Source organism: Pseudocercospora fijiensis, assembly GCF_000340215.1.
Source record: "Pseudocercospora fijiensis CIRAD86 unplaced genomic scaffold MYCFIscaffold_15, whole genome shotgun sequence".
Lineage (NCBI taxonomy): Eukaryota > Fungi > Ascomycota > Dothideomycetes > Mycosphaerellales > Mycosphaerellaceae > Pseudocercospora > Pseudocercospora fijiensis.
Window position 1 is genome coordinate 787452 of NW_006921546.1, and position 24144 is coordinate 811595.

Below are 24144 nucleotides of genomic sequence, written 5' to 3' on the forward strand. Positions count from 1 at the left end.
GAGCGATAGGGGGTCTTATAGCATAGCAGTGTTCTAGCATATTATAGCTATATATAGTAAGACCTTAGTTAATAAGTAGACACTGTTATTATATACGAATTCAGCTAGTTATAAGAGGTTAACCTATCTATTAGGGTCCTCGTTAATATAGCTACGCAGGTACTACTATAGCGTAGTATTCTACCTCTCGGTCTAGCTATCCGTTTGTAGATAGAAGGCTATAGATAGCCGATACTTAAGTCTTAGCTATAGGCATATCTTACTCTAATAATAAGATATAAATATCGAACCCCTATCGGAGACTATCCCCTTAGGGGTCCCCTAATAGCTATAGAAGATGTTATTCTATAGTGCTTTAGCTATATTAATAGCCGTCTAATCCTTCCGGGCAGGAATGTAACGAGCGCCCTTAGTAAACTAGTTTACGACGACTAGGACGGCGTTAAAGATGTCTTTGCTTCCTCTTCGCTTAGTAGGGGGAAGACCTATAATAAAGTCTATTATAAGCTCTATAAAAGGCTTCTTTAGAACAGGGAGTAAAGATAACTCGCTAAATAGTAAGTGTTTTAGTGCTTTAACTCGCTAGTATACTATATAGGTCTGTATATACTCCTTTATATACCGCTTACTATTTAGCTAGTAGTATATACGCGATAGTAACTCGTGCGACCTCTCTATACTATAGTAACTAGCGAGCTTACTATTATAGTGCCTCTTTAAAAGCTCTTATCTAATCGATTGTTTAGCGGGGATATAGTATCTGCCCTTAAACTTTAAGTAACCTTTATCGTCGATCGACTAATTATTACTCTTACTAGATCGAGTCGTTCGCCTACTTACAAGCTTATCGATACGTTTAGTAGTAAAGGCGTCCCTCTACTAAGCACGTAATAGCTCGTCTATAAACGATTGACTATCCCTATTTGTAAGGTTATTTAATAGTATCCTCGCTATCGAACGAGGTACGTATTATATATATCTAATAGTACTAGTAGCCGGATTAACTATATTAGTGCTTTAATCGCTATTACTATATATAGCGATATCGACTAGGGAGTTATTATAACTTCTCCTATCTATATCCTTAGCCCTTGCCTTAATACGTACTATTAATATAGTAAGAGCATTAATATACTTTAAGCCGTCGTAGAGTCCGGTAAGCCGCTTATCCTACGCGTGCTTATTAACAATACGGGCTATAGCAATCTTATACTATAGGGTTAGAAACAAAGAATTAATATATTAGGTTTCGCTATCGTAATTAGGTCGCCTCGATAGGCTATCGATAGGGTTACTTACGCCTAGCTAGTATAATATATTAAAATCGAACCTAGCGAGGTAGACGGCCTATCTAGCCTATCGACCTATAACCCTAGTAACCTTCGTAATTCTACGGAGGTTGTTATAGTCCGTATAGACCTAAATAGTATACTATACACTATCGAGATAGTAGCGCTAGTGCTTAAAGGCCTCGATAATAGCTAGGAGCTCTTACTCGTAGGTCTCGTAGCGGCGCTTAGCATTAATTATCTTCTATAAAAAGAAGGCAATTAGGTACTAGTAATAGTTATTATCTAATTGCTATAATATAATAGCCGATATAGCGAACTATAAAGCGTTAGTCTTAATTCGGATCTGTTTGCTTAGTACGAAATAGTATAGTAAGGGGACTTTAGTAAAGCGTTGCTTTAGGCCGTTAAAAGCGGCTTATGCTCTATTAGTCTATTTGAACTCTCTAGATAGGTTAGCCTTAGTTTTAGTAAGCTTAGTTAGGGGCATTATATGCCGTAAATAGCCCTTAATAAACCGACGATAGAAGTTAGCGAAGCCGAGGAATAACTAAAGTTCCTTAATACTAGTAGGTATTAGCTACTTAGTAATAGTCTTAATCCGGTTAGGATTAGCCTTAATACCCTCGGTTAATACGAGGAAGCTAAGGAAGGACACCTCTTTAGTAGCAAAGGTGTATTTAGAAGGCTTGCAATATAGGCTATAGGCCCTTAGGCGGTCGAGGACCTTACGGACTATAGCCTAGTACTCCGTAATATTAGGTAAATAGATATAAACTAGGATGTTATCTAGGTGAACTATATAGAGATAGTCTAATAGGCCCGAGAGGGCCCAATTAATATAGGACTAGAATATAGCAGAGGCGTTAGCTAGGCCGAATAGTATAACTAAGTACTCGAAATAGCTATAACGAGTGCGAAAGGCTATCTTCTATTTATCGCCCTTACGAATACAGATACGGTAATAGGCGTCCTTAATGTCTAATATAGTGTAGTAGTAGGTACTAGAAAGGCGATCGAGGGTCTTATTAATAAGCGGAAGTAGATAGCGGTCCTTAACAGTAATAGCATTAAGCCTACGGTAATTAACGTACAGGCGTAGGCCACTATCCTTCTTTAGTACGAATAGGATAGGTATACTAGCAGGACTGTTACTATACCGTATCTAGCTATTAGCTAGGTTTTCCTCTAGATACTTACGCAATATAGCAAGCTTGCGTTTACTAAGGTTATAGAGTGGCCTGAAAGGAACCTCCTTGCCCTCTATTATATTAATCTTATAATCCGTCTCTTTAAATATAGGCAATATCGATGCTAGGTAGTGTTTAAATACATTAATATAGGGCTCTCGAATAGGCTCTAGTATGCGAGCAAGCTAATTAGGGTCTATACTATTAGGGGGCACAGGTTTATCGTTATTACTACTAAGCAGGTCGGTAGTCGGATTAACTAAGGCGGAGGCTAGTATTAGGTTACTAATAAATAGGACCCTAATATTATTAGGACACTCGCTAATATCGATATGTTTAATATCCTCCTTCTTAGCGATTCTAAATCGCTACTATTAAAGGCCTAAGTCTATAACTGTAGCGTAGTACTTAAGAACAGGGTTGCTAATAACAATTTCAAATAGGAGGATATCTATATCTACTACGTAGATAGTAAAGTTTAGTAGGCGCTTATTACCGAGGTCGTCTCTTAGGGCTATATAGATATAGTACGCTCTATAGGTTAAGTGCTAAGCGCTATTAAACTAAGCAAGGGTTAGTAGGTTAGTCCTAGGCAATTGTCGGAGGTCTAATTGCTTAGCTAGGCGATAGTTAATAAGGGCACTAACTCTACTTCCTAGGTCTAGCGTAGTCTTAGTTTTATAATTGTTCCTATATATATCCCCTACGAGACAGGTACGTATAATAGCTAGTACAATATCGATAGTCTTACGCCGTACGAGGCTAATAGTTAGTACGGCGCTTATTCTTTTTTCGAAGGTTAGCCTATAGGGGTAGCGTTAGCTGCTAAGAGGTTTTTTCGGTACTTAGCGGTAGTACGGTCGACTTAGGCCTAATCCCTAGGTTTGTCGTATTAGCCTAGTAGATAGCTAGTGCTATTATAGTTGAAGCATTTCAATCCGGTTAGGAGGCTGCTATAGTTGCTACTATTATTAGTCGAGCGGTTAGAATTGTAGGGATACGAGCCCTTTCCTCGGCCCCTATTACGGCCTCCTCTATATAGCCGTCGGCTACGGCCTCTTCCTCGGTTATTGCTACTGTTTCTATTATTAGTATTATTGTTTTAGGCAGAACCCTAGTTTCCTCCGCGGCTACGGTTACTAGATAGTCGTATCCTAGATCCTAACCGTTACTATAACTATACCGTACGCTCTATAGTTTCTACTTCGATTATAAAGTAAATTCGTATAAGATTAGCCTATTCGAATATACGGCGGCGGTCTAATTCGAGGATAAGCTCCTACCTTAATTTAGGGCGTATTTCGGAGATCTGTATAGAGTTAGTCTTAGCCGGAAGGTTATCCTCGAGGGTCTTTAAATAGGCTTTAAACGAGCGAGCCGTTTAATTAGTCTTTTGCTTAGCTCGAAGGTACTAGTCCTAAGTATACTATTGTCTTAGTATCGGGTTTCTGAGAGTGTCTGGTATAATAGTTTTGTAGGTCTGCTACTAAATAGCAGTCTAGTTATTAAGGGAGTCGAAATAGTTATCCTATATGCGCTTTAGGTCGCTATTGATGTACTATATAGCGTAGACAACTAGTAAATAGTCGTCTAGAAGAGCCTTCGGTATATTTCGTTAGTTAAGCTTATAGTTACGTATTTAATCGTTGTACTGCTTTTAGCTAGAGCTATTAAATACGGTATAGTCCTTAAGCTTAGTATCCTTCTTTTAAACGGGTAGTAAGGAAGGCCCTGCTATCGGCTTAGTATTAGTTGTTAGGGCTTCCTATAGGCGGCGAATCTCGAGGAGATTATCCTTTAGCTATTGTTCTTAACGTAGGGCAGTAAGCCTGTTTTAAGTAGCTTCTTAAAGCCTCGCTACTAGCTAGGGGCTAAAGGCTAGCTAGCTATATCGTCGATTAATAATATTGTTAAGAATGTCGTTAATAGGCAATTCTAGATTATTACCTAGAATTATAGGTTCTTCTTTAGTAGGCCCTCTAGTAGGCTCTTTAGTAGGAGGCACTTTAGTAGGCACTTTAGCGGGAACTGTGCTACTAGCGTTGTTATTGCTAGCGCTGCTAGCGGCGCCGCGGTTGTTATTGCTTCGTAATAAGCCGGCTATTATAAGGGGTAACACTAATAATATATTATAGGCCCCTAAGATACGGATATAGCGGAATTAGTAGATATCGGCTTAGTGCGATTAACTTAGTATAATAGGCCGTATAGAAGGCCTTGCTTAATAATTAGTACGGTTGTTTTAATAGAATAGTACGTCTAGGTCCCGTTCTTCGGGCGTAATATAGTTAAATCGATAGTTTTCGTAGCTATACCGCTAAAAGCTTAAAATAAGGACTATCTAGCTGCTACCCTTAAAGGGTAGATCGAATACTATATAAGAAGGGTTATGTTAGTAGGTAGATAGGGTAGTAGTGAATTAGTATAGTATTCGATAGAGATCTAAAAGGAGAGGGAGGAAGGTAGGCTAGTTAGCCTAACGCTAAGCGCTAAGCCCTGCCTAAGGCATTAGGACCCTAGCTTTACTCGGTCTAGTTATATACTAATTACGTATAACCTCTAACAATTTACTCGGCTATTATAGAGACGAGCTATATTTAGACTAGTTTCTTTATATATCGCGACCTCGCGAGTAGTAAGCGAAAGGGCGATAGAACGTCTATAATACGTCTCTTTTTAGATATAAGATATAAAGGTCCTAAGAAGCCCTAGTATTCTAACTATAAGGATAATCTTTAGTATTAGTACTTTAATCCTCTATACTACGAAGTAGATAGTAAGTCTACGAGAGAGAAACTTTAATAAGAAATTCTCTATAATACGTAGCGCTATTATATAGCTATAGATACGTACTAAGTCTAGTAACTCGAAGAAGAATTAAAATAGCGACCGAGGAGGAGATTTATAGTAGATTAGTAGAGTCGAGGTCTTATAAGTGAAGTACGAGATAATATAGGCTCTTAGTCGTTTAAAGTAACGTACTATATAAATAACTAGGCGTACTACTCTTATTTACTTACGACCTAAATCCTAGAATACTCTTCTCGTACTTTTTATATACTTTTCTAATACCTTACCTATAAGCGCTCCGCGATAACGAGTAAATATAAGCTATAGGGTTTCCGCTCGGTACCTTAGCCTCCGAGATAGGGTAGAGTTAAATTTAGAGCGATAGCCGGCACTCGTAGCCGGTATATAGAGACGTTAGTAGGCCTTTTCCTACTAAATAACTAGCTTGTTTAGTATAGCCTACCTAATATTTCTTATATTTCCTAGTAATAGGCCTAGGTTACTTATGAGATTACTATAGCTAGTAAGGGCATTACTAAAGAAAATCTGTACTATAGTAGGATACTATTATTACGCCGGCTATTTATTAAAAGGAAGCTTTCGCCTATTACTATACCGGCTATATATACCGGCTATATTTCAAAGTTTGCCGTATTTGCCTTTTTTAGCCGTACCTGCCTTCTTTCCTTGCTCTAACGTTACTATAATATAGGCTTGCGCGACGCTTACTCTATTACCTAGCGATACCGCGATACTACCTCTCTCCCTATATTTAACCTTCGTATCGATACTTATACCTCTACGCTCTATATCTACTATCTCTATAATACCCTCGCTCTACGCGCGCTTTCGTATACCTTCGTAACGCACTTTTTTCCTTAATTCGACGACTTTTATAATACCGAGTCTACTTAACTAAGTTACGACGCCTCGTAAGAAGGGACCTACTACTTCTACGCGTCGTAATAAGACCGGAAATAGTAGAACGAGTATAGTATATTAACGTAAGAAGGCTACTGCTACTACCGCTAGATCCGGTACTAGAAAGGGCATCGCGAGTAAGGCTCCGCGTAAGATAACGGCGGGCAAGGCTCTACGTAAGACGACGACTAGCGCTTCTACTACTAGTAGCAATAATCGTACGAAGCGTCGATAGCGCCTAGGAAGTAAGTCCTATTTGTAGCCGGTAGCGTAGCCGGTAGCGTAGCCGGCATTCTTACTTTTTTTTTACTAATCCTTCTTTAGCTATAGCCCTTCGTAAGATTCGGAAGTATTAGAAGGACTATAATCTCCTAATCCGTAAAGCTCCTTTCCGACGACTTATTCGCAAAATTGCCTAGTATTTTATACTAGACCTTCGCTTCTAAGCCTCTATAATAGACGCCCTTTAAGAGGCTTTAGAAGCCTATCTAGTTCGTATATTCGAATATATATTTCTCTTCTATCTCTTTTCGAACTATACTTATACTATTTTAGCGGTTAACCTTATAGCTATCTACGCGAAGCGTATTACAATTATAGATAAGGATTTTAAAACCCTTAATTAGATTCTTAAAGGCTATAATGCCTATATTCGAGATTATAGTAGGTAGGATAGATATTCTAGTAGGAAGGATATTCTTAGTATTATCTATAATCGTTTCTATATATAAAATATACCGCTATTATACGGCGCTATATACCGCGCTCTTAATACTCTCTAAGTATATATATATATATATAGTATAGTATAATTTATTAGCCGTACGGAATAGAAGTCTTAGAGAATCCCGTTAGTACTAAGAAGTAAAAATGCCGGCTACGCTACCGGCTACGCTACCGGGTCTTATAAAGAACTAGAACAAAATAGACATTCTAGTTAATTTGTATTAGTTTAGATTTTAATAAAAAGAAAATAGGGAAAAAGGAGGAAGGTTAAAGAACCTAATACTAATATTTATAGGAATTATCCCTATTTTCTAGACTATATTATATACCTGCCTTCGTAACTCTACCTAATACTTTCTCTAAATATCCTTATACTCTACCTACTAGAATTTTAACTAGGTATCTAGACCTAAAGCTACCTCTATATCTTTTACTGTCTTCTATAGTTTAAAGGACTCTTCTATAGTAGCCTCTATCTCTTTATATAATACGAAGTTACTACCTACCCTACCCTTTATATCTACTAAATAACTAAGACTTCTAAGGAACGAACTAGTATTTAGCCTTAGTATAGCGAGTAACTAGTAGAACGTAGTATAGAGCTGCTTTATAGCTCTTTTATATACTATACCTATACCGATAGAGGAGCTATCCTAGTACTTAATATTAGAGAATAGTTTAGTAGGAAAGTATTAAAACTTCTTAAGGAGGGCTTCGAGGGAGATCGATAAGTTCTACCTAGATTTAGATAAGGATATTCTACTAAGCACTTAGGGAATTAAATAGCGAGCGAAAGGATAAAATTTATATCTAGTAATAAGTATAGTTTCTAAACTAAACTAGAATAGCTTGTATCTATATATGCTTTTAATTAGTTAGTGCCCTTAGCTAATTGTCTATAGATTTAGGGTTATATAAGTACCTTCCTATAACTAGAAAATGCCGGCTACGCTGCCGGCTATACTCTCGTATCTTATAAAGGGCTTACTTCGAGTTACGTATATATTCTTATACTTCTTAGAAACCGATAAATTCTATAGTTCGAACTAGCTACTCCTATAGTTGCTTAGTAAACTAAACTAAACTAAACTAGATCTTCGGCTTAGCAAACTAAACTAAACTAACCCGAACTACTATAGGGTCTAGATATACTACTATCTTACTAGGTATATTAAGTTAGTAAAGGACGGAAACTAATACTACTACTATACTACGGAGCTTCTCCTTAGACATTTTCTATCTTCTCCCTACGCCTACGACTAGGAGCAACGTGCGGCAATTCTAGACCTACGGACCGCTAGACGATGCGACGACGCGATAATCTGCTGCTAAATATCCGGGGTTGCGTTAGCTACTTCACCCCTCGCCCCGGGCTCGGGGATTCCGGCTATACGTAAAATCGCTTTTTCTTAGTAGGCTATACGTAAAACTCGACATAGTAGTATATTGTATAGTATATAGACCGGGAAATTGAATTAGGGTGCAGTTAGGGTTAAGAAGCAGTAGATTTCCGTTATATTAGCGACTAAATTGCGACCGTAGATAGTCAAAATAGACCCGCAATCGGCCTCCGCGTAAACCTCTTATTAACTAAGTAATTAATTACCTTACAAGTCGGTCTATAAGTCTATTGTATAATTGCTATCTCTTATTATTGTTGTTAACTAAATGGTTGACTGCTATCTTAAGACTCTTCTAGCTTAATAGGGTTGTTCTTACTGCTAGCGACCTCGCCTCGATAGCGACTAGTTTTCTTCGGAGGCTCGTAGAAATGGCGCTTCCGCTATACCGACTCCTAGCGCCGGCGAGGATGTACTAAGTAAGGCTAAATTATAGTATATATAGTATCTTTATTAAGCAGTGCCTCGTCTTGTTGTAGCTAGTCGAGTCGGGTATTAGGCTCTTGCGCGAATAGGCTATTTAATCGCCGCTTAGTCTTAACGTCGGTCTACGTTAGCAGGTCGCCTTCGTTATAGTTATAGGCGCGGCTCGGCAGAGATAATGTCCTTGTTAGACTCTACCTATAGGTAATATCGCCGCTCTTACTCGTATCGGTAGCTCGCCTATAATAGCTAACAATGTTAGCGTATAGATTACTAGTCTTCTTTAATATAGAGTCGGAGGTAAGAAGGCGCTTATCGAAGACTCGTTATAGTAGCTTATCGATAGACTATAGCTTAACGTCTGTCTACTTAGTCTTGCTATTGTTATTAAAGACAATACGGAAGGCCTTACTATACTTCAATCGATAAGTGCGCGCCTTATTATAAGCACTCTCCGCCTTACGGAGAATCTTCTAGTATCTATTTGTAGCTATGTCCTTGTCTTGCTAAGTGAGTTATAAGCGCAACTCGTTAGCCTCGATAGCACCTGCTCGAATAAGCCGGTTAGGCTATTCCTTCTAACGTTTCTTTGCTCGTTCGACAGTGCTTATAGACTAGTATTTACGCTTGTATTCCTTACCTTTGTAGATAGCCGCGTTAACTAATATATTATACGCCTCTTCTACTGCTTTTATAGGTAACGAGGAAAACGGGTTAAATAGGTAGAATAATAGTAATAATAGTAATATACCCTACGGGACTAGGTTTAGATAAGAGCGTCGGAAGTCCTTGCGAGCTTATATAGCAATGCGAGACGCCTTAATCGTGCGAGGGCTAGTAGTAGTATATAGGAGCTATTGCGGCAATTCGGGGGTCGGTATTCGCTAAGGTAGTAACGATAGTATATCTTAAGCAATTAGGTTCTCGAGTTCCTTAAGGTAGTAGCGACTATTAGCGCGAGACTAGCCTTCTAGATCGATAATAGTAGGCTCTATAGAACGTTGTTGCTTAACCGACGCGATATGCTCCTACTAAGCGATTTCCGCTATTACTAGCGATTCCTCGTATCGGGCCTCTTCCTATACTAATTCGCTCTCGATTGCTTGCTAGTTCTAGTTGCGGTTAGTAGTTCTATACTAATCTCGAATATACTTATAAGGGACCTCCCTATTAATTAGGAATATGCCTGTCTTTCGAAATGCTAACCTAATATTATAAGAGGTGAATGTCTTAGCCCGAATAGCTAAGAGCGCCTCTATAAACTCGGGTATTCCAAACTCGCTAATGCTATAGTGTATAGCCTATAATACCGCTTGCCTATGCCTTAACTTATACGCCTAGAATAGGATTACATTTAAAGGCTGTATAAAGTGTAAAGTATGCGGTTATAGGCCCTATAATTGAATCTTATGCCGCTTTGTAAAGGCTACAAACTCCTTAAAGTAATAGGAGCCGTAATTGTCGTATAATAGCACCCTCTACTCGTTTAGATATTTAGGCCTCGTCTTTCGCTTAAACTAGCGGATATAATACATTATAGTGTCGTCGGTTATGTATCTAGACTCGTTAATAGTGATTAAGAAGTTGTCCTTGCCTAATAACGAAAGTGTAGTTAGTAGGTGTCGTTACTTCGGAAGCGGACTCGGACTCGGAAGTAGTAATAGCAGTAGTAATAGACTTACCTTCCTTCGGCACCTACCGTTCTTAGACTATTATACCTTTGACGATTAACTAATAGTCTACTACCTCACTAAACGCGTTTACGGTCTCGACGACAGTTATATACGTACGGTTGCTGTTATACTTAGTCTAGGCGCGCCGCTTCGTATCTATTGTAACGATATACTCGTTGCTACTAATTCTAACCCGGAAGCTAGTTTTATCGAAATTCTATACGTTCCGCGGCTTTATATCTAGTCGCCTTATTATCGCCTTAAACCGGTTAAACTAGCTCCTTATCGTAGAAGGGTCGTAAGCTTCCTTCCGCTATACCTTAATCGGTTTAGACTTAACCTTACTAAGTCTATAGCGCTTTAGAAAGCGGTCCGCCTAGTCTATACCAAATAGCGGTATTGTATCCTTTAATATACCTTCTAGTAGTAGGCTTACTAGCATATCTATCGCTATAATAGTAATTAGCGGCACCGGTAAGAATATGCCTATTTCGTCCCTCTCTCGACAATAATCCGCTAGTACTATCTCTTAAGACTCGTCTAATTTAGTATTAGTTAATAGACGGCTAAATAGCGACCTACGGCCTTTTAACCGCTAATAGATGCGAGAATATAGGCGAGTTGCTTTCTTACTCTTATAGAGCGCTCGAATACTAACCTTCTTATCCGATTTAGCTACTAATTCGTAGTACCTCGAAACGACGCGCTCTACTACCCTTTCTGCCCTCTCCGCCTCGGTTAACCGCTTAGCTCGTACCCTCTTTACGTTTTTGCTCTTATTACGCCCTATACCGAGTTTTATATACGATCCGTATAGTAGAATATAAGAAACAGGAGGACTATACGCTTTGGAATAAGGTAGACGCGCCTGCTAAGGATTATATAAGAAATAGCGATAGTAAGGTCCTATAGCTACTATATAGTAGTATATACTCGGATAAACTAGCTAATATAATGCCTCGACTCGCGGTTTAATACTATATACACCTAGATATCTATATAGGACTGGAACCTACTACTATGTCGAGTTTTACGTGTGGCCTACTAAGAAAAAGCGATTTTACGTATAGCCGGAACCCCCGCGAACAGCGGGGTAGAGTGTGTGACGAAACCCCGGATACAGCGTCGCTTCAGTGCACGAATGAACACATGCACCGGCCACTGTAGGTCCGTCGCGTCAAGATCGTGATGGTCCATCAAAGTTGCTTGAAAATGCATCAATTTGGCGCTTCAACTTGTTCGCAGGCCGATCGAGCTGTGCGCCTCCGTCTCTTCTGCTGCTTGTGCTTGAAAGCGACACTGCATCGTCCACAAACAAGATGCCAGCAAGCACACCGCCTACGCCCAGTGTGACTGATGCCCGTGGTGGCAGCTGTTTCGGCATCTCCATCGTCTTCCCATTTCCAACAAACTCCCCCAACGCCTTCGCTTTCTTCGCTTCACTTTCACCTTCCTCCCTCCCAGCGTACATCTACACGTTATGCCCAACGACCCAGGCTCGGAGGAGCCTTTCGACTTCGAAGCTGAACTCTAGAGACTGCATCTCGAGCGCCTTAGGAATCGTCGTGCGTTCCAGGACCGTATGAATGCTGCTTTTGCCTCCCAATCTCAAGCTACTGCAGTGTCTGGTCGTCATTGGTTTGATGAAGCCTCGTCATCGGAACGCAGAACTCACCAGGGCCATTCCCCCAACATGGACAAGCCATTTCCACCCCGCCAGCACGCCGCAGAGGATTTTGACGATGATGGGCAAGCTTCGTCTACGGAACGCAGAAGCCACCAGCGCCATTCCACCAACAAGGACAAGCCATCTTCATCCCATCAGCATACCGCAGAGGGCTTTGCCGATGATGAGCAAGTTTCCTCGAAGGAACGCAGTAATCACCAGCGCCATTCCACCACCAAGGACAAGCCATCTTCATCCCATCACTATACCGCAGTGGAGTTTGACGATGACGTACGGAACGCAGAAGTCACCAGCGCCATTCCACCACCAAGGAAAAGCCATCTTCATCCCATCAGCATACCGCAGAGGGCTTTGCCGATGACGAGCAAGTTTCCTCGAAGGAACGCAGTAATCGCCAGCGCCATTCCACCACTAAGGACAAGCCATCTTCATCCCACCACTATAGCGCAGAGGACTTTGACGATGATGAGCAAGTTTCCTCGATGGAACGCAGTATTCGCCAGCGCCACTCCACCAGCAAGGCCAAGCCAACTTCAACTACCTCTTCCCACCGGAGGGTGACGATCAGGACCGATGATGATGGCCGTGATGAGCAAGCACTCCCAAAGGAAGGCGGAGCTCGACAGCGCCTTCTCACCAACACGCGGCCTGAACCAGAAGCCTTGGAGTCTCCGCACGGCCTTGATACTGATCAGGCAGCTCCACGGCGCCTTCTCACAAGCGCGCGGCCCGAACCAGAAATCACAGAGCCTCCGCACGCCCTTGATTCTGACAAGGCAGCTCCATCTCATCAGCGACCATCAGCACAGTCAACCGAAGACGGAGAGCCATCATCACCACAGCCTTTCACTCGACCCATCTTCCCACCAGGTATGCATGCATACATTCTCTGCGATTGACACTCTCCACTAATACGCACGCTCAGCAAGCAGCAGCAGTACTGAAATCGAGAAAGCCTTGCGAAACATTCAACCACTGCCTAGCGACGACAATCTAGCAACCAAGCTCGAACAAATCCAACTTGCATCCGATCAGAACATCTCGTCTAAGAATCCAACATCGTCCAATGATCACTGAGCATTTTGGCCGACATCATCGTCATCATCATCATCAGGTACGTTCCAACGTTCCCTGTGAGTTTTTCCCGCCATGTACCCATTGCTGATTTGACGCTTCTCCATAGTCGCATTAGAATCCGATTCGGCATAAGGGCTGTGTTATCGCCTATAGGTCCCAAGGCCAATTAGCTAAAAAATGGCCTACTAGTCTATAGATTTGATCAAATAGAGCCTATTCTAATACGGCAGTTAGCTTGATCCAATCGTTGCTATTCTATCTAATGTAGTGGCTAATATAGCGTATAGAACTATAGTTAAAGGTATTACTAGGCGGGAAGGGCAATTTCCGAGGTAGAAATAGTAGCTCGGCCTTCGCGAAGCCGGATCTCGACTACGTTCTTCGCTACTATAACAATCGCTACAACTATATAGTATACAGTCCGGACTATAATAGCGACGATATATAAGATGTAGGCGATTATCTACTGCAAAAATGAGTATCTAGCGACGTTATATAGTAGTACGATAACCTCCGGCGTCTCGAAGCCTAAACCGACTTTGCGATAGTAGTAATAACTATACTAATCCCTCGACTATTATCCCCCGAGTCTCGATTAGACAACCTTCGCCTTAATAGAAGGATACTACTACGGCCTATTCTACGTCTAGCAACCCCTCTAACCGTCGTACCGACCTTCGATAGCGATAGAACGTAGGCTATAGAGCTATTCGATGCCTCTACGTAGGTAGAATTCGCGGCCTATTTAATAAGGACCGCTAACCTCGCTCGTAAGAGGTATACCCGTTCTCGCTATTTAAGACTCGTTAAATAGGTAATAATACTACTCGAGTAGCTTCCTCGGTATAATAAGATAGAAGAGAAGGAATACTAGGAGCGGCGGTAGGCTCTTCGTCGCTTTTATTACAATAACGAGAAGAGTAGGTTAATATATATTAAGAAAGAAGGCAAGCTAGCTATATAGGTTATCTAGGAATACGAGATATTTAATGTCTTAAAGGCTAAGTACTGCTTACTCGTATATAGAAGACGTAGACCTATCTAAGCCCTTATAAATATACGCTTCTAAGGAGTAACTAAGAGGGATATTAAAGAGGTTCTTAAGTTCTATAAGGTGTGTACTCTATTGCGGTAGCGACCTTCGAGTAAGACGAAGGTACCTCTTAACTATATTAAGACTTTACGCGTTCTTAGACGCGTTCAAATAGACCTAATCGACTTCTCGAAGGATCTAGATAGTCTATACTAATATCTTCTTTACCTAAAGGATTATAAGACTAAGTTCTCGAAGGCGTACGCTCTTATAACTAAGGAGTCCTCGGAAATCGCCTTCTATATATAGGACTTAGCTACCTTTATTAGCTAGGCGGAGCTCTACCAAATAGATAATAGTAAGGAGTTTAAGGGTGTTGTTAAGCAACTAATTAAATCCTTTAAGATTAAGATAGCGTATAGCGCTCTATACTATCTATAGAGTTAAGGCCTCGTAGAATAGGCAAATAGTATCCTAAAGAAGCGGATTGCCGCCTTAAAGATACAATTAGGTCTAAAGGGGTAGGTTAGCGCTACGTACGAGGCTATACGGATCTACAATTTAACCTAGTATATAGCGATCAAAATAATACCCTATAAGGCCTTCTTCAATCGTAACCCTCTAGTTAACTAGCCTACTATTAGTAACGACTGCCGCCGTGTCGCTAATAAAGGCAATATCGACCTTATCTTTAACGATAGCGACCTATAACCGGTCGACGAGATCGACGATAATACGGCGTTAGATATAGACGACGATACTACCTCGATTGCTACTGTTTCTATAGCCTTAGCGGACGTATATAATATCGACTTCAATTACGATACTACGGACTTCGAGAACGACCTTAACGTACCGCCTAAAGAAGGTCTAATAGAAGACGGTCTTACTAACGCCCTTGCCTTCGGAGGCGCTACTCGCGAGAGCTATTTTAACGAGCGAGAAGGCCGCCGAACGGTCTACATCTTAAGCGCCGGTAGGTCTATTAAGATTAACGATAATAGGCATATACTAGACGATATAATTAAAGCCAACTAGGCCTCTGCTAACGCGAAGGCTAACCGCGCTTACGGTAGTAGGGTAGAGCCTATAGTCTACAACGTTAGTAACCTCGTTAGCGTAGCTATTCCGAAGAGATATCGTATATAAAACGGCCCTTGCGTAATTGTCTACTAGGTTCTCGAGCAATATACGGACGACAACGACGAGGTGCGTAATATATATAAATTGCTATCTCTATAGGGTTAGATTAAAGGCAATTAGTACGTCCGCAACCTTATCTTAATAGTACGTAGCTTCGCTAATTAGAGCTGCTTCTAAGGCTATAAGAATAAGGAGATAACTCTATCGTATACCTCGAAGCGGTAGGCTTATATTCCACTTAACGGCGCGACTAATTGTCGCTACGTAAAGGGTTGTAATAACAATACCTGTCTTTACCGGAGGCGCGGTCTTCTATGCTTAGAGCTATACTATAGCGTTAGCAATAGCTATAATAACATAACTAACCTAAGCTACAGATATTTAGATAACGAGTCGATAGTAGGTAACAGCCAATTCTTAGCTTCTAATAATAGTAAGGTATTTAACGGCTTTAGCGACGACGACTTCGACCTTCTCGAAGGCGACCTCGAAGATACGACTCTCGCTCGAGCGACCGTACCGACCGTACCGACCGCACCGACCGCTCGCAGTAGCAGTCTTCCTACTTAAGACGATATACCGACTTAATTACGCGCGCCGGTTGCGCCTATAGTTAAGCCCTCGCCCCCGTTGCTAGCGGTACTACTATCTCTACTGTTATCGTTACTAAAAGGGCGTAGAAAGCGTACTAAGAAGCCGACCGAGAAGATATTGCTTAAGAAGGTACCTATAGGCGTTTAGAAGAGACGGACAGCTAAGAAATTAGTAGGGCGGCAGCTGCGGAAGTAATTACTTATTCTACTATACGAGCGCTCTTAGATATTGCTTAGATATTGCTATATAGTATTACTCTCTTAGTCTACATTATATGCCGCAATTGGCACTAACTTAGCTTTATAACTCGGCTTAGTCTACTATAGAAGAATAGTCTACTTTCTATGGTAGAAGCCGCTTATACAATAGTCTCAATCTACTATAGAAGGCGCTTATATAACAGTCTTATTATAATGGCCTCATTTGACCTAATACAATAGTCCATTTAACCTAATAAGGCGCTTTTGGTCAAGTAGACTTGGCGCACCAAATAGCCTTTATTTGATCAAAAACAGGGGTGGACCTATAGGCGCAAACAGCTGTCTGTGAACTGCGAAGGATAGAAGAGTGGGAAGCAAAAGCAGTGAGCGTGTGGCAAGGTCCAGCCCGCCAGGTTCAAAGTTCTACGTATCTGACACACATCCAAAATACAAATGAAAATTCTCCTTTCTCTCTCACACATCGTATCACCCTATCCATCCATCCATCCATACAAATGAAACCTATTTCTTTCCCTCCAATCAACAAAATACTCTCCTCTCACAACCAGTACCCTCCTTCTCGTCCATCTCACTCCTCAATATGAAACCCACTGTCACGAACCATAACCACCAAACTCATCATCGTAGCAAGACTCTGAATCGCACTGTCCAAATCCTTCGCGTGGCATTTCTGATGAACGTCGCCCATGTTACGGTCCAGGGCGTCGATGAGGGCTTGGGTGAGGTTGGAGGTAGAAGAAGAAGAAGAAGTGTTGGTCTGGGCAGTGGCGGGTTGCGAGGTGGGAGGATCAGATGCGATCTTGGACGAGGAGGATGCTGCCTTCTTCTTGTTGTTGTTGATGTTGACCCAGTTGTGAATAGTGTTGTCGCGAGCCTTGTCGCAGGAGTCCGAGAAGTCGGCTTCGTCGTCTTCGAAATCGGAAGGATTTGGCTGTGGTAAGTTTTTTTTAAGTCAGATGCGAGAATGGGGAAGTTGGGAATGTGTTTGGAACTCACCGATTGGGGCTGAGATGCGCTCGTCTGCGCAAAATCGTACTGCCATACAGATGCCCCCGCGTCGTCGGAGAACTGCAGAGAATGATGATGATCAGCTTTTGGGGTAGTTGTGGTAAAGAAGGAAGTGTGGATGGGAAATTTGCTTACGCCCTCCGAGTCTTCGTGAATTGCCAATGGCTGCTTGGCTTTGCGGCTGCGAGGCTTGGGTGTGGGAGAAGCGGGCAACATCTTGGATTCGACGTCTTGCATGAGTGAGTCCATGGCTTCAGCCGACATTGCTGGACGGACGGCTGCTGCTGCTGGTGCCGTCACTGGTGGGAGTGATGCTCGTGACTTGCGACGAGTCGATATGCGGGCTGGTGGGAGCAAGGATGCTCGCGTTGGGCGGCGGTGGTCGGCGGTCGCTTGTTGAACTTCGTCAACGTTGTTGTAGTCAAGATTTGGATGACCGGTACCGACGTTCTGCTCCAGACGATCGACATTCTGATGACTGTCGTGACGGATCAGTGCTCCTCCGGCTACATCGTCGCTGTTAGAGGTGCGAAGCTGCATTGAAGCATCCAGGATTGCCTTGGTAGGCATTCTCTGGCCCGGATTGCTGAGTTCTGGATGATTGCGTGCGATCCAGGCCAGGAGATTCCGCTTATTACGCTCTTCCTCTGCCTGTGTGTGTGGAAGAGGCGGCGACCAGACAAGAGCGTCGTAAAGGCTGTTCAGCTGTGATCCCGAGATATCATTGATATATGATCCCGAGAAAGCATGAGCAAAGTTGTCGAAAGCTGCTTGAGAAGCTGGAGCCTTGTAGTTGCAAGGCATGTTGTGGGTCAGAGATGTTGTAGTGTGGTGGTATTGCGATCTTGAGATACGGTGAGGCGATGTTGGGATGATGAGATGTTGGGATAATGAGATGATGAGATATTGGGATGATGAGATGTTGGGATGATGAGATATTGCGGTGTTGCGAGGGCGCGGGTGTGGGTTTGGTAGATGGAGTGTTGACAGAGAAGAAAACGAATGGCATTCGCTCGTACAGCTACATACACAATAAGGAAGGCAAACGAAGCAGCGGGAGATTGCAAGCCATAAGGTACGCACTGCTTCGGGAATGTTGACATGAAGCTTGGCAGTGCGATCCAGACAGCCTTCCCAAACAGGAAAGAAGCGCTCGTTTCAATCGCGGTTTCATTATACTTGACTTCGTTCGCTGGAGATGATGAGAAAGGAGAAGTGGCGTAGGAAGTTAGAGTGCGAGATCGTATAACACGGAGATGTGGATTCAAGATGCCGTGTAGGAAAGAGAGCTTAATTTATCCGCAATTCATGATTATATAATTGATTTCTGCTGCTCGAGACGGCCGGAAGTGGAAAGCTACGTAGGAGTTAGAGCGCGAGATCCTGTAACACGGAGATGTAGATGTAAGACGCCGCGTAGGAAAGAAGAGCCTATTTCAATCGCAAACTTATTATAGTTAATTTCGTTCGCTCGAGAGGATTAGACAAGGAAAGTTACGTAGGAGGTTAGAGTGCAAGAATCCGCGTAGGAAAGAAGAGATTAGTTCAATCGCAACTTTATTATACTTAATTCCGTTCGCTCGAGACGACTAGAAGTAGAAGTTCGTATAGGAGGTTAGAGTGTAAGATGCTATAAGTCGGAGGTAGGCATACAAGATACCGTATAGGAAAGTGGACAGCTAGTAAATCGCGATTGTATTATGTTTGTAAGAGTCCGGCTAAGTAAGGTAGCACTATATTCGTATACCGTAGATAGCAATAAAGGCGGCGTCTATAATAGCAATAAGAGAGGCGTATTATTCGAATGCGGAAGGAGAATATATATCGCGCAATATTAACTTTTAGAAGCAGGCGCTTAGCTAACTAACGAGAATTTAGGCATCCTCGCTACTTCCCCGAGCCCTAGCTATCCGCCCGAGCCCTAGTAATATAGTAGATTATAGAATCCGCTATTCCTAACAAAATCGCGTAGGGAAGCGATTTCCGGATCCCCGTAACTACTACCGACTAGGCAACTACTTCTATACTACTACTAGCTATAAAGCTAAAGTTTCTTAGCAAATTAGTAGTATAGCAAAATTTAAGGTATTATTAGTTGCTAGCTATCTACTTAGGTCTAAGCGGATTACGACCTACAGCCTTATAACTACGTAATACTATATATGCTAGCTTATATTAGTCTCTTATTTACTAACTAGCCTACTACTATATATAATACTACTACTAAGTAAACTAATAGTGCTATTAATATAGCACCTAGTAGTAAAGTAGCCGTCCTATTAGCTATATAAGCGACTATTATTATTACTAGTACTAGTCGTATTACTAAGCAGCCTATCGTTATTACTATTTAAATAATGCCGCCTACTATCGGCTATATTTAATCTATTACTAAGTACGCTATTCTTTACGCGCTCGAAGGTTATTAACCTCTTACTATAGAAGGTCTAGCTTAGAAGGAGGTTACTATAGTTTAACTAGAAGTGCTTCTTACCGTAGATTATAATAGTTAAAGCCTATAGGGTAATAGGCAGGTCTATAGGCATAGTTAGCCTTCTAGTAAGGGTATAACTAAGTGCGGTATTAGCTCTTAACGCACTTATAGTAAGCAATAGTAGTCCTTAACTAAGTAAGAGATACGCCTAGCTCTAATATAAAGTCTACGGTCCTTACTATTACTATCTTCTACTTCTTAGCTACTACTATCTTATTTAAGTCGTCTAATTCTCGAGCCGTTACTATACGCTTTGTTATATACAACGTCGCTCCGCTAGTAAGAGGTTTACAGTTGCTATAGATTATCTATAGCTCTTAAATACGGTACGAGTCGAGGAGCTATACCTTTCGGAAGTCGATAAACTAGTAAGCGTAGAAGTAAGAAGGTAATAGCACTATACGGCTACCCTATATCTCTAAAAGCTTTATAATATCGTAAAGATATAGATAGCTATAAGTCTTAGATAGGTAGTCGTTATAGCGGCACTATAGATAAGAATACGAGTAAGCCGAGTGCTTAATCTCGTTACTATTAGTATTAACTATAGCTTTTAAAAGCGAGTTAGTACGCGAGTATAGAGCCTATACTTCGAGAAGGTAATAGTCGCTAATAACTCGAGTTATAGAAGACTAGAATAGACCGATTAAGGCCTTAGAATAGCGCTTTAGGTTATTAGCGAGTATAGTACGGCGGCGGTCGTAGCCTTAGTACTACTAATTAAGAAGCGACTCGAAGAGGGTAAAGATATCGTATCGACTGCTATAGTTTAACTACTCCTTAATCCGACCGTAGGTTACCTCGACTTGTAACGTTGTTTTATAGCTAAAGTGGATTACTTAGTTAGTCTAGAAGTAGACAATCCTCTCCTTATAATACTACTAGTTATTATTTAGATAGGACTTAAACTATAGAAATACGTTATCTAGCTTATAAGCCTTATCGTTAAATTCTTCCTCGGTCTAACTCTAGACTATATAAGTAAACAACTTTATAAACTAAGTAGTCCTTAGACTATTAGTCTACGAGCTATCGTTAGCCTTAACTTATATAAAGTCGCCTCGTTCTTTATATACTCGAGTTAATATATCTTATTATAGGTACTATTAATACCTTTAATAATACCTTTAGCGCCTTTAGCGCCTTTAGCGCCTTTAGCGCCTTTAGTACCTTTAGTACCTTTAGTACCTTCTACCGCCGCTACTACTACTATCTCGCCGCTAGCGACGAGATTATCGAGAAACTCGCTAATATATACTTCGTATAATAGAGATTTAGCTATTTTCGGTAGTTACTAGGCATTCTACTATAAAAGGGGGAAGAAATATAAATATTAGGTTAGTAGACTTCGAGGCGCGACTTCGAGGCGCGACTTCGAGGCGCGACTTCGAGGCGCGACTTCCTAGGTAACGCGCTCTGCGCTACTAACTAAGAATGGATATGATATGTAATAGGTGGAAACAGCACGTAATCTTATTCAGGCCGATTCTATATTGGTATATCTACTGGGGCTCGGGCGGGTAGCTAGGGCTCGGGGAAGTGGCGAGGGCAAGTTCTTGGCCTTACGACTTCCCGACGCAGACCGACACACGCCGCATGCGGACCTGCTGAGATGAGCGTTTCCCTATCTGTCTTCTGCACAGATCGGATATCAGAACAAGGCATTGCCAGCGCCACATCTCAGACTTCCCTACACCTGCCGCCCGTTACGCTCATCCAACTCGACGAATTCCTTGAGCTATGCCTCTTCCACATTCAGCATGCTCTCTCCTGTCACAACCACGGTAATACGGACCTGATATGCGATCGCCATTCGCCATTTGCGGACGGCCATGCTACGATGCTGTCTCTACCGCATACATCTGCACGCCGCTGTTGCACTCTCCTTGCCCAGACGGCGTGGACGACTTCGTGCTGCAGGTCACGATTGCCTCAAACTGATATCTTGCGGGACCTTCTACTTCGAGTGTGTAGCAGCGTACAAAACTCACCGACCATCCGCTCGACGTACTCGTCCTGGATCGCCAGCGCCTAGCACTCGTCAAGCTCCACGTACACGTTAAGCTCCACATACTGCTCAAGCTGCACGTACTCGTCAAGCTTCACGCACTCGTCCTCGCACAGTCTCTGCGGCGCCAAATCCACTTGCTCATGCCCGCGCTCGCACTGCGTCACCGTCTCCACTGGCTCGTGCTCGTGCTCGTGCTCGTGTTCGTGCCTGCGCTCGTACGGCATCACCGCGTCAGTCAGACTCAGAGGAGTCAGAGCAGGCGACTCCCTGTGCGCCGCGGCAAGGCTGTCAACAGCAGTCATCACCCTCCTCGGTCGAGACGTTGCCTAGCCCTGTCTCCATCTCTCCCAGTCCCTCCACTGCCTTTCCATCCTGAATGGGGTCAATTGTCGCAGGTTTATGTCTGCTGCAATGGCATACGCATTCTTGTCACATTCTGGCCTGGTTCATGTGGAGCACACGGAAGTGAGTAGGAATTTCTTGGAATTGCAGAATCAATCTACGAGGTCATAGAATTCATCGCCTTCTTCATCTCCGCCAGCTTCGCTTTCCACGACTGCCTGCTCAGCTCGTGCATTCGCAGCCTCCACTGCTCGACGCCGACATTGAGCTGCGTATTCCACGCTGTTTCGGTACTTCTTCAAGCCGTCGCGAAATTGGGCAGGAGAGCCACAAAGATATTGGCCCGCAATTTCCGTGGTGTAGATTCGATCTGGCCCATCGGGGGTAGCACTGGGCTGCCTGTGCACGGCATGGAATTTCATTGTGCCAGCGTGATAAGACTGCACGAAGGCGTGGGCGACTCCATCCGGTGGAAGGTCCGATCCTCTCGCATAGGAATGAAGTTTGTGCATCGCTCGCTCTCCAAATGCGCCATCCAAAGTGATTTGGGACTCCAATACTGAAGTCTTGCCATCGCGGCCTTTGACTTGCATCATGTCGTTGACAGCGGCAGGGGTATGGGAACCATTTGCGCATACGATGTAGGGTTTGAGGGCATCGCGGACCGCAGGCTTGATGTCTTCCTTTGAAATGCCAAAGCTGTGATCAGGCTTGGGAGGTGGCATTCTGGCCGGAGGTCGAAGGATTGGCTCCAGATTGGAAAAGGCTAGATCTGTGGATCTAACATGGTCAAAGTAGCTGGTGAAGTAAGGATGCACAACCTCCGAGACAAGCTGGCCCTCATTGAGCGCTTCGTGATTTGCGCGCACGAATTTGGGGAAAATGCTGTCCGGATACACAGTCGGAGATAGCGACCTCCGATCACGGTCCAAAGTAGCCTGCAGGGCTGCCTTGTTGGCGGGATCTACGCAGTATGATGGCCCGTAGATGTCGTTGTCCATAAGAACATCCGATGCGACTTTGTCGTAGGTAGATGTGCGCTCCGAGATCACGGATGTCGGCAAGGATGATTCGCTGGCGATAGTTGATGTCTTGCGCGATCTTTTGTGAGGGTTGCTGCTACTCGCAGAAGACGACATATTGTGCAGCCGCGCAGTGTCTCTGACCTCCCAGCGGTATACTCGTTCTGTCCCACTTTCGCTTTCGCGAGGTATCTCTTGCAAGCTTCGAGCCGTGAGAACAGGACGAAGGCCGTCTCGCGGTGCCTCTCCGATGCTCCTCCGCCTCCTCCTCTTGATGGGCTTCGCGGATGGCGTCGGTCGAGTGCGCGACAGCTCGTGCGCGCTGTCGTCGGTGTTTGCCCTTTTCCTCTTGGCGGATCGCAGGACTGGGGACATGATGGGTGCGCGGTGGTGCTTGCGCTGGGTTTATGTAAAGGCAAGGTACGCTTTATGCGCCGGCGCAAAGCGGGGATGAAAGTCGAGTCGAATCACGATGCGCTGGCGCCAAGTAAAGCAACGCTAGGCCGCGGAATATCGGCGAGCCAATCAACCCAACGCTAGAACCCCTTATCCTCGGCTTAGCTTTCTGCATTTCAGGCTCTCTAAGCCCCATCGTCGAAGCATCCCTTTGCCTATTTTTAAGGTCAAACCTACTCTAAACCCTATTATAGGGGGCCCGTAAGTAAATAGTCCGATTAGCTATAGCCCCTATATAGGGCCGTATACGGCTAAGACCTCCGAAGGCCGTATTAGTATATACTACTATAGTAGGTAAATATAGAACCTATAGAACCTATAGAATAAGAGGGTATAGACCTAATTAGTAATAGCTATATAACCGTACTATTAAGAAGTATAAAACGGCTTAAAATACTACTTATAAAGAGGCTAATTTAGACTATATATACTATAGTAAAGTAAAGCCTTCTATAGTATATAATTAATAGTCTGCTTAGTATTCTTCTCGTACCTATAGTACTAGTAAGTAAGGCGTTTATTATCGCTTTGCGAGCTTAGAAATACTATAGTATAAGTAGCTAGAGCTAGTCGTATTATAGGTAGTATAGACGTCGATCTAACGTAGCTATTTTAGAGTAATTTGCTAGTATTTCTAGTACGTA

General features: G+C 42.8%; 4 protein-coding genes across 4 annotated transcripts; 1 reads left to right on the forward strand and 3 right to left on the reverse strand.

Moving 5' to 3' along the window:
- Window positions 1-11432: 11432 nt before the first annotated feature.
- Window positions 11433-12998, forward strand: MYCFIDRAFT_180283 (uncharacterized protein; the record flags this gene model as incomplete). The annotated part of the gene is made up of 5 exons (XM_007934147.1): window positions 11433-11446; window positions 11502-11545; window positions 11580-11981; window positions 12026-12384; window positions 12411-12998. The coding sequence occupies 5 exons, from the start codon at window positions 11433-11435 to the stop codon at window positions 12996-12998; spliced, it is 1407 nt and encodes a 468-aa protein (XP_007932338.1).
- Window positions 12999-13020: 22 nt separating this feature from the next.
- On the reverse strand, window positions 13021-13280 carry MYCFIDRAFT_180284 (uncharacterized protein; the record flags this gene model as incomplete). The annotated part of the gene is made up of 3 exons (XM_007934148.1): window positions 13021-13055; window positions 13101-13144; window positions 13174-13280. 3 exons carry the CDS (start codon window positions 13278-13280, stop codon window positions 13021-13023), a joined length of 186 nt encoding a protein of 61 aa, XP_007932339.1.
- A 3455-nt stretch (window positions 13281-16735) lies between these two features.
- Window positions 16736-17979, reverse strand: MYCFIDRAFT_200799 (uncharacterized protein; the record flags this gene model as incomplete). The annotated part of the gene is made up of 3 exons (XM_007934149.1): window positions 16736-17098; window positions 17164-17235; window positions 17311-17979. The coding sequence occupies 3 exons, from the start codon at window positions 17977-17979 to the stop codon at window positions 16736-16738; spliced, it is 1104 nt and encodes a 367-aa protein (XP_007932340.1).
- Window positions 17980-22151: 4172 nt separating this feature from the next.
- Window positions 22152-23161, reverse strand: MYCFIDRAFT_205515 (uncharacterized protein; the record flags this gene model as incomplete). Its single annotated transcript, XM_007934150.1, has 1 exon — window positions 22152-23161. One exon carries the CDS (start codon window positions 23159-23161, stop codon window positions 22175-22177), a length of 987 nt encoding a protein of 328 aa, XP_007932341.1. The 3' UTR covers window positions 22152-22174.
- Window positions 23162-24144: the final 983 nt, after the last annotated feature.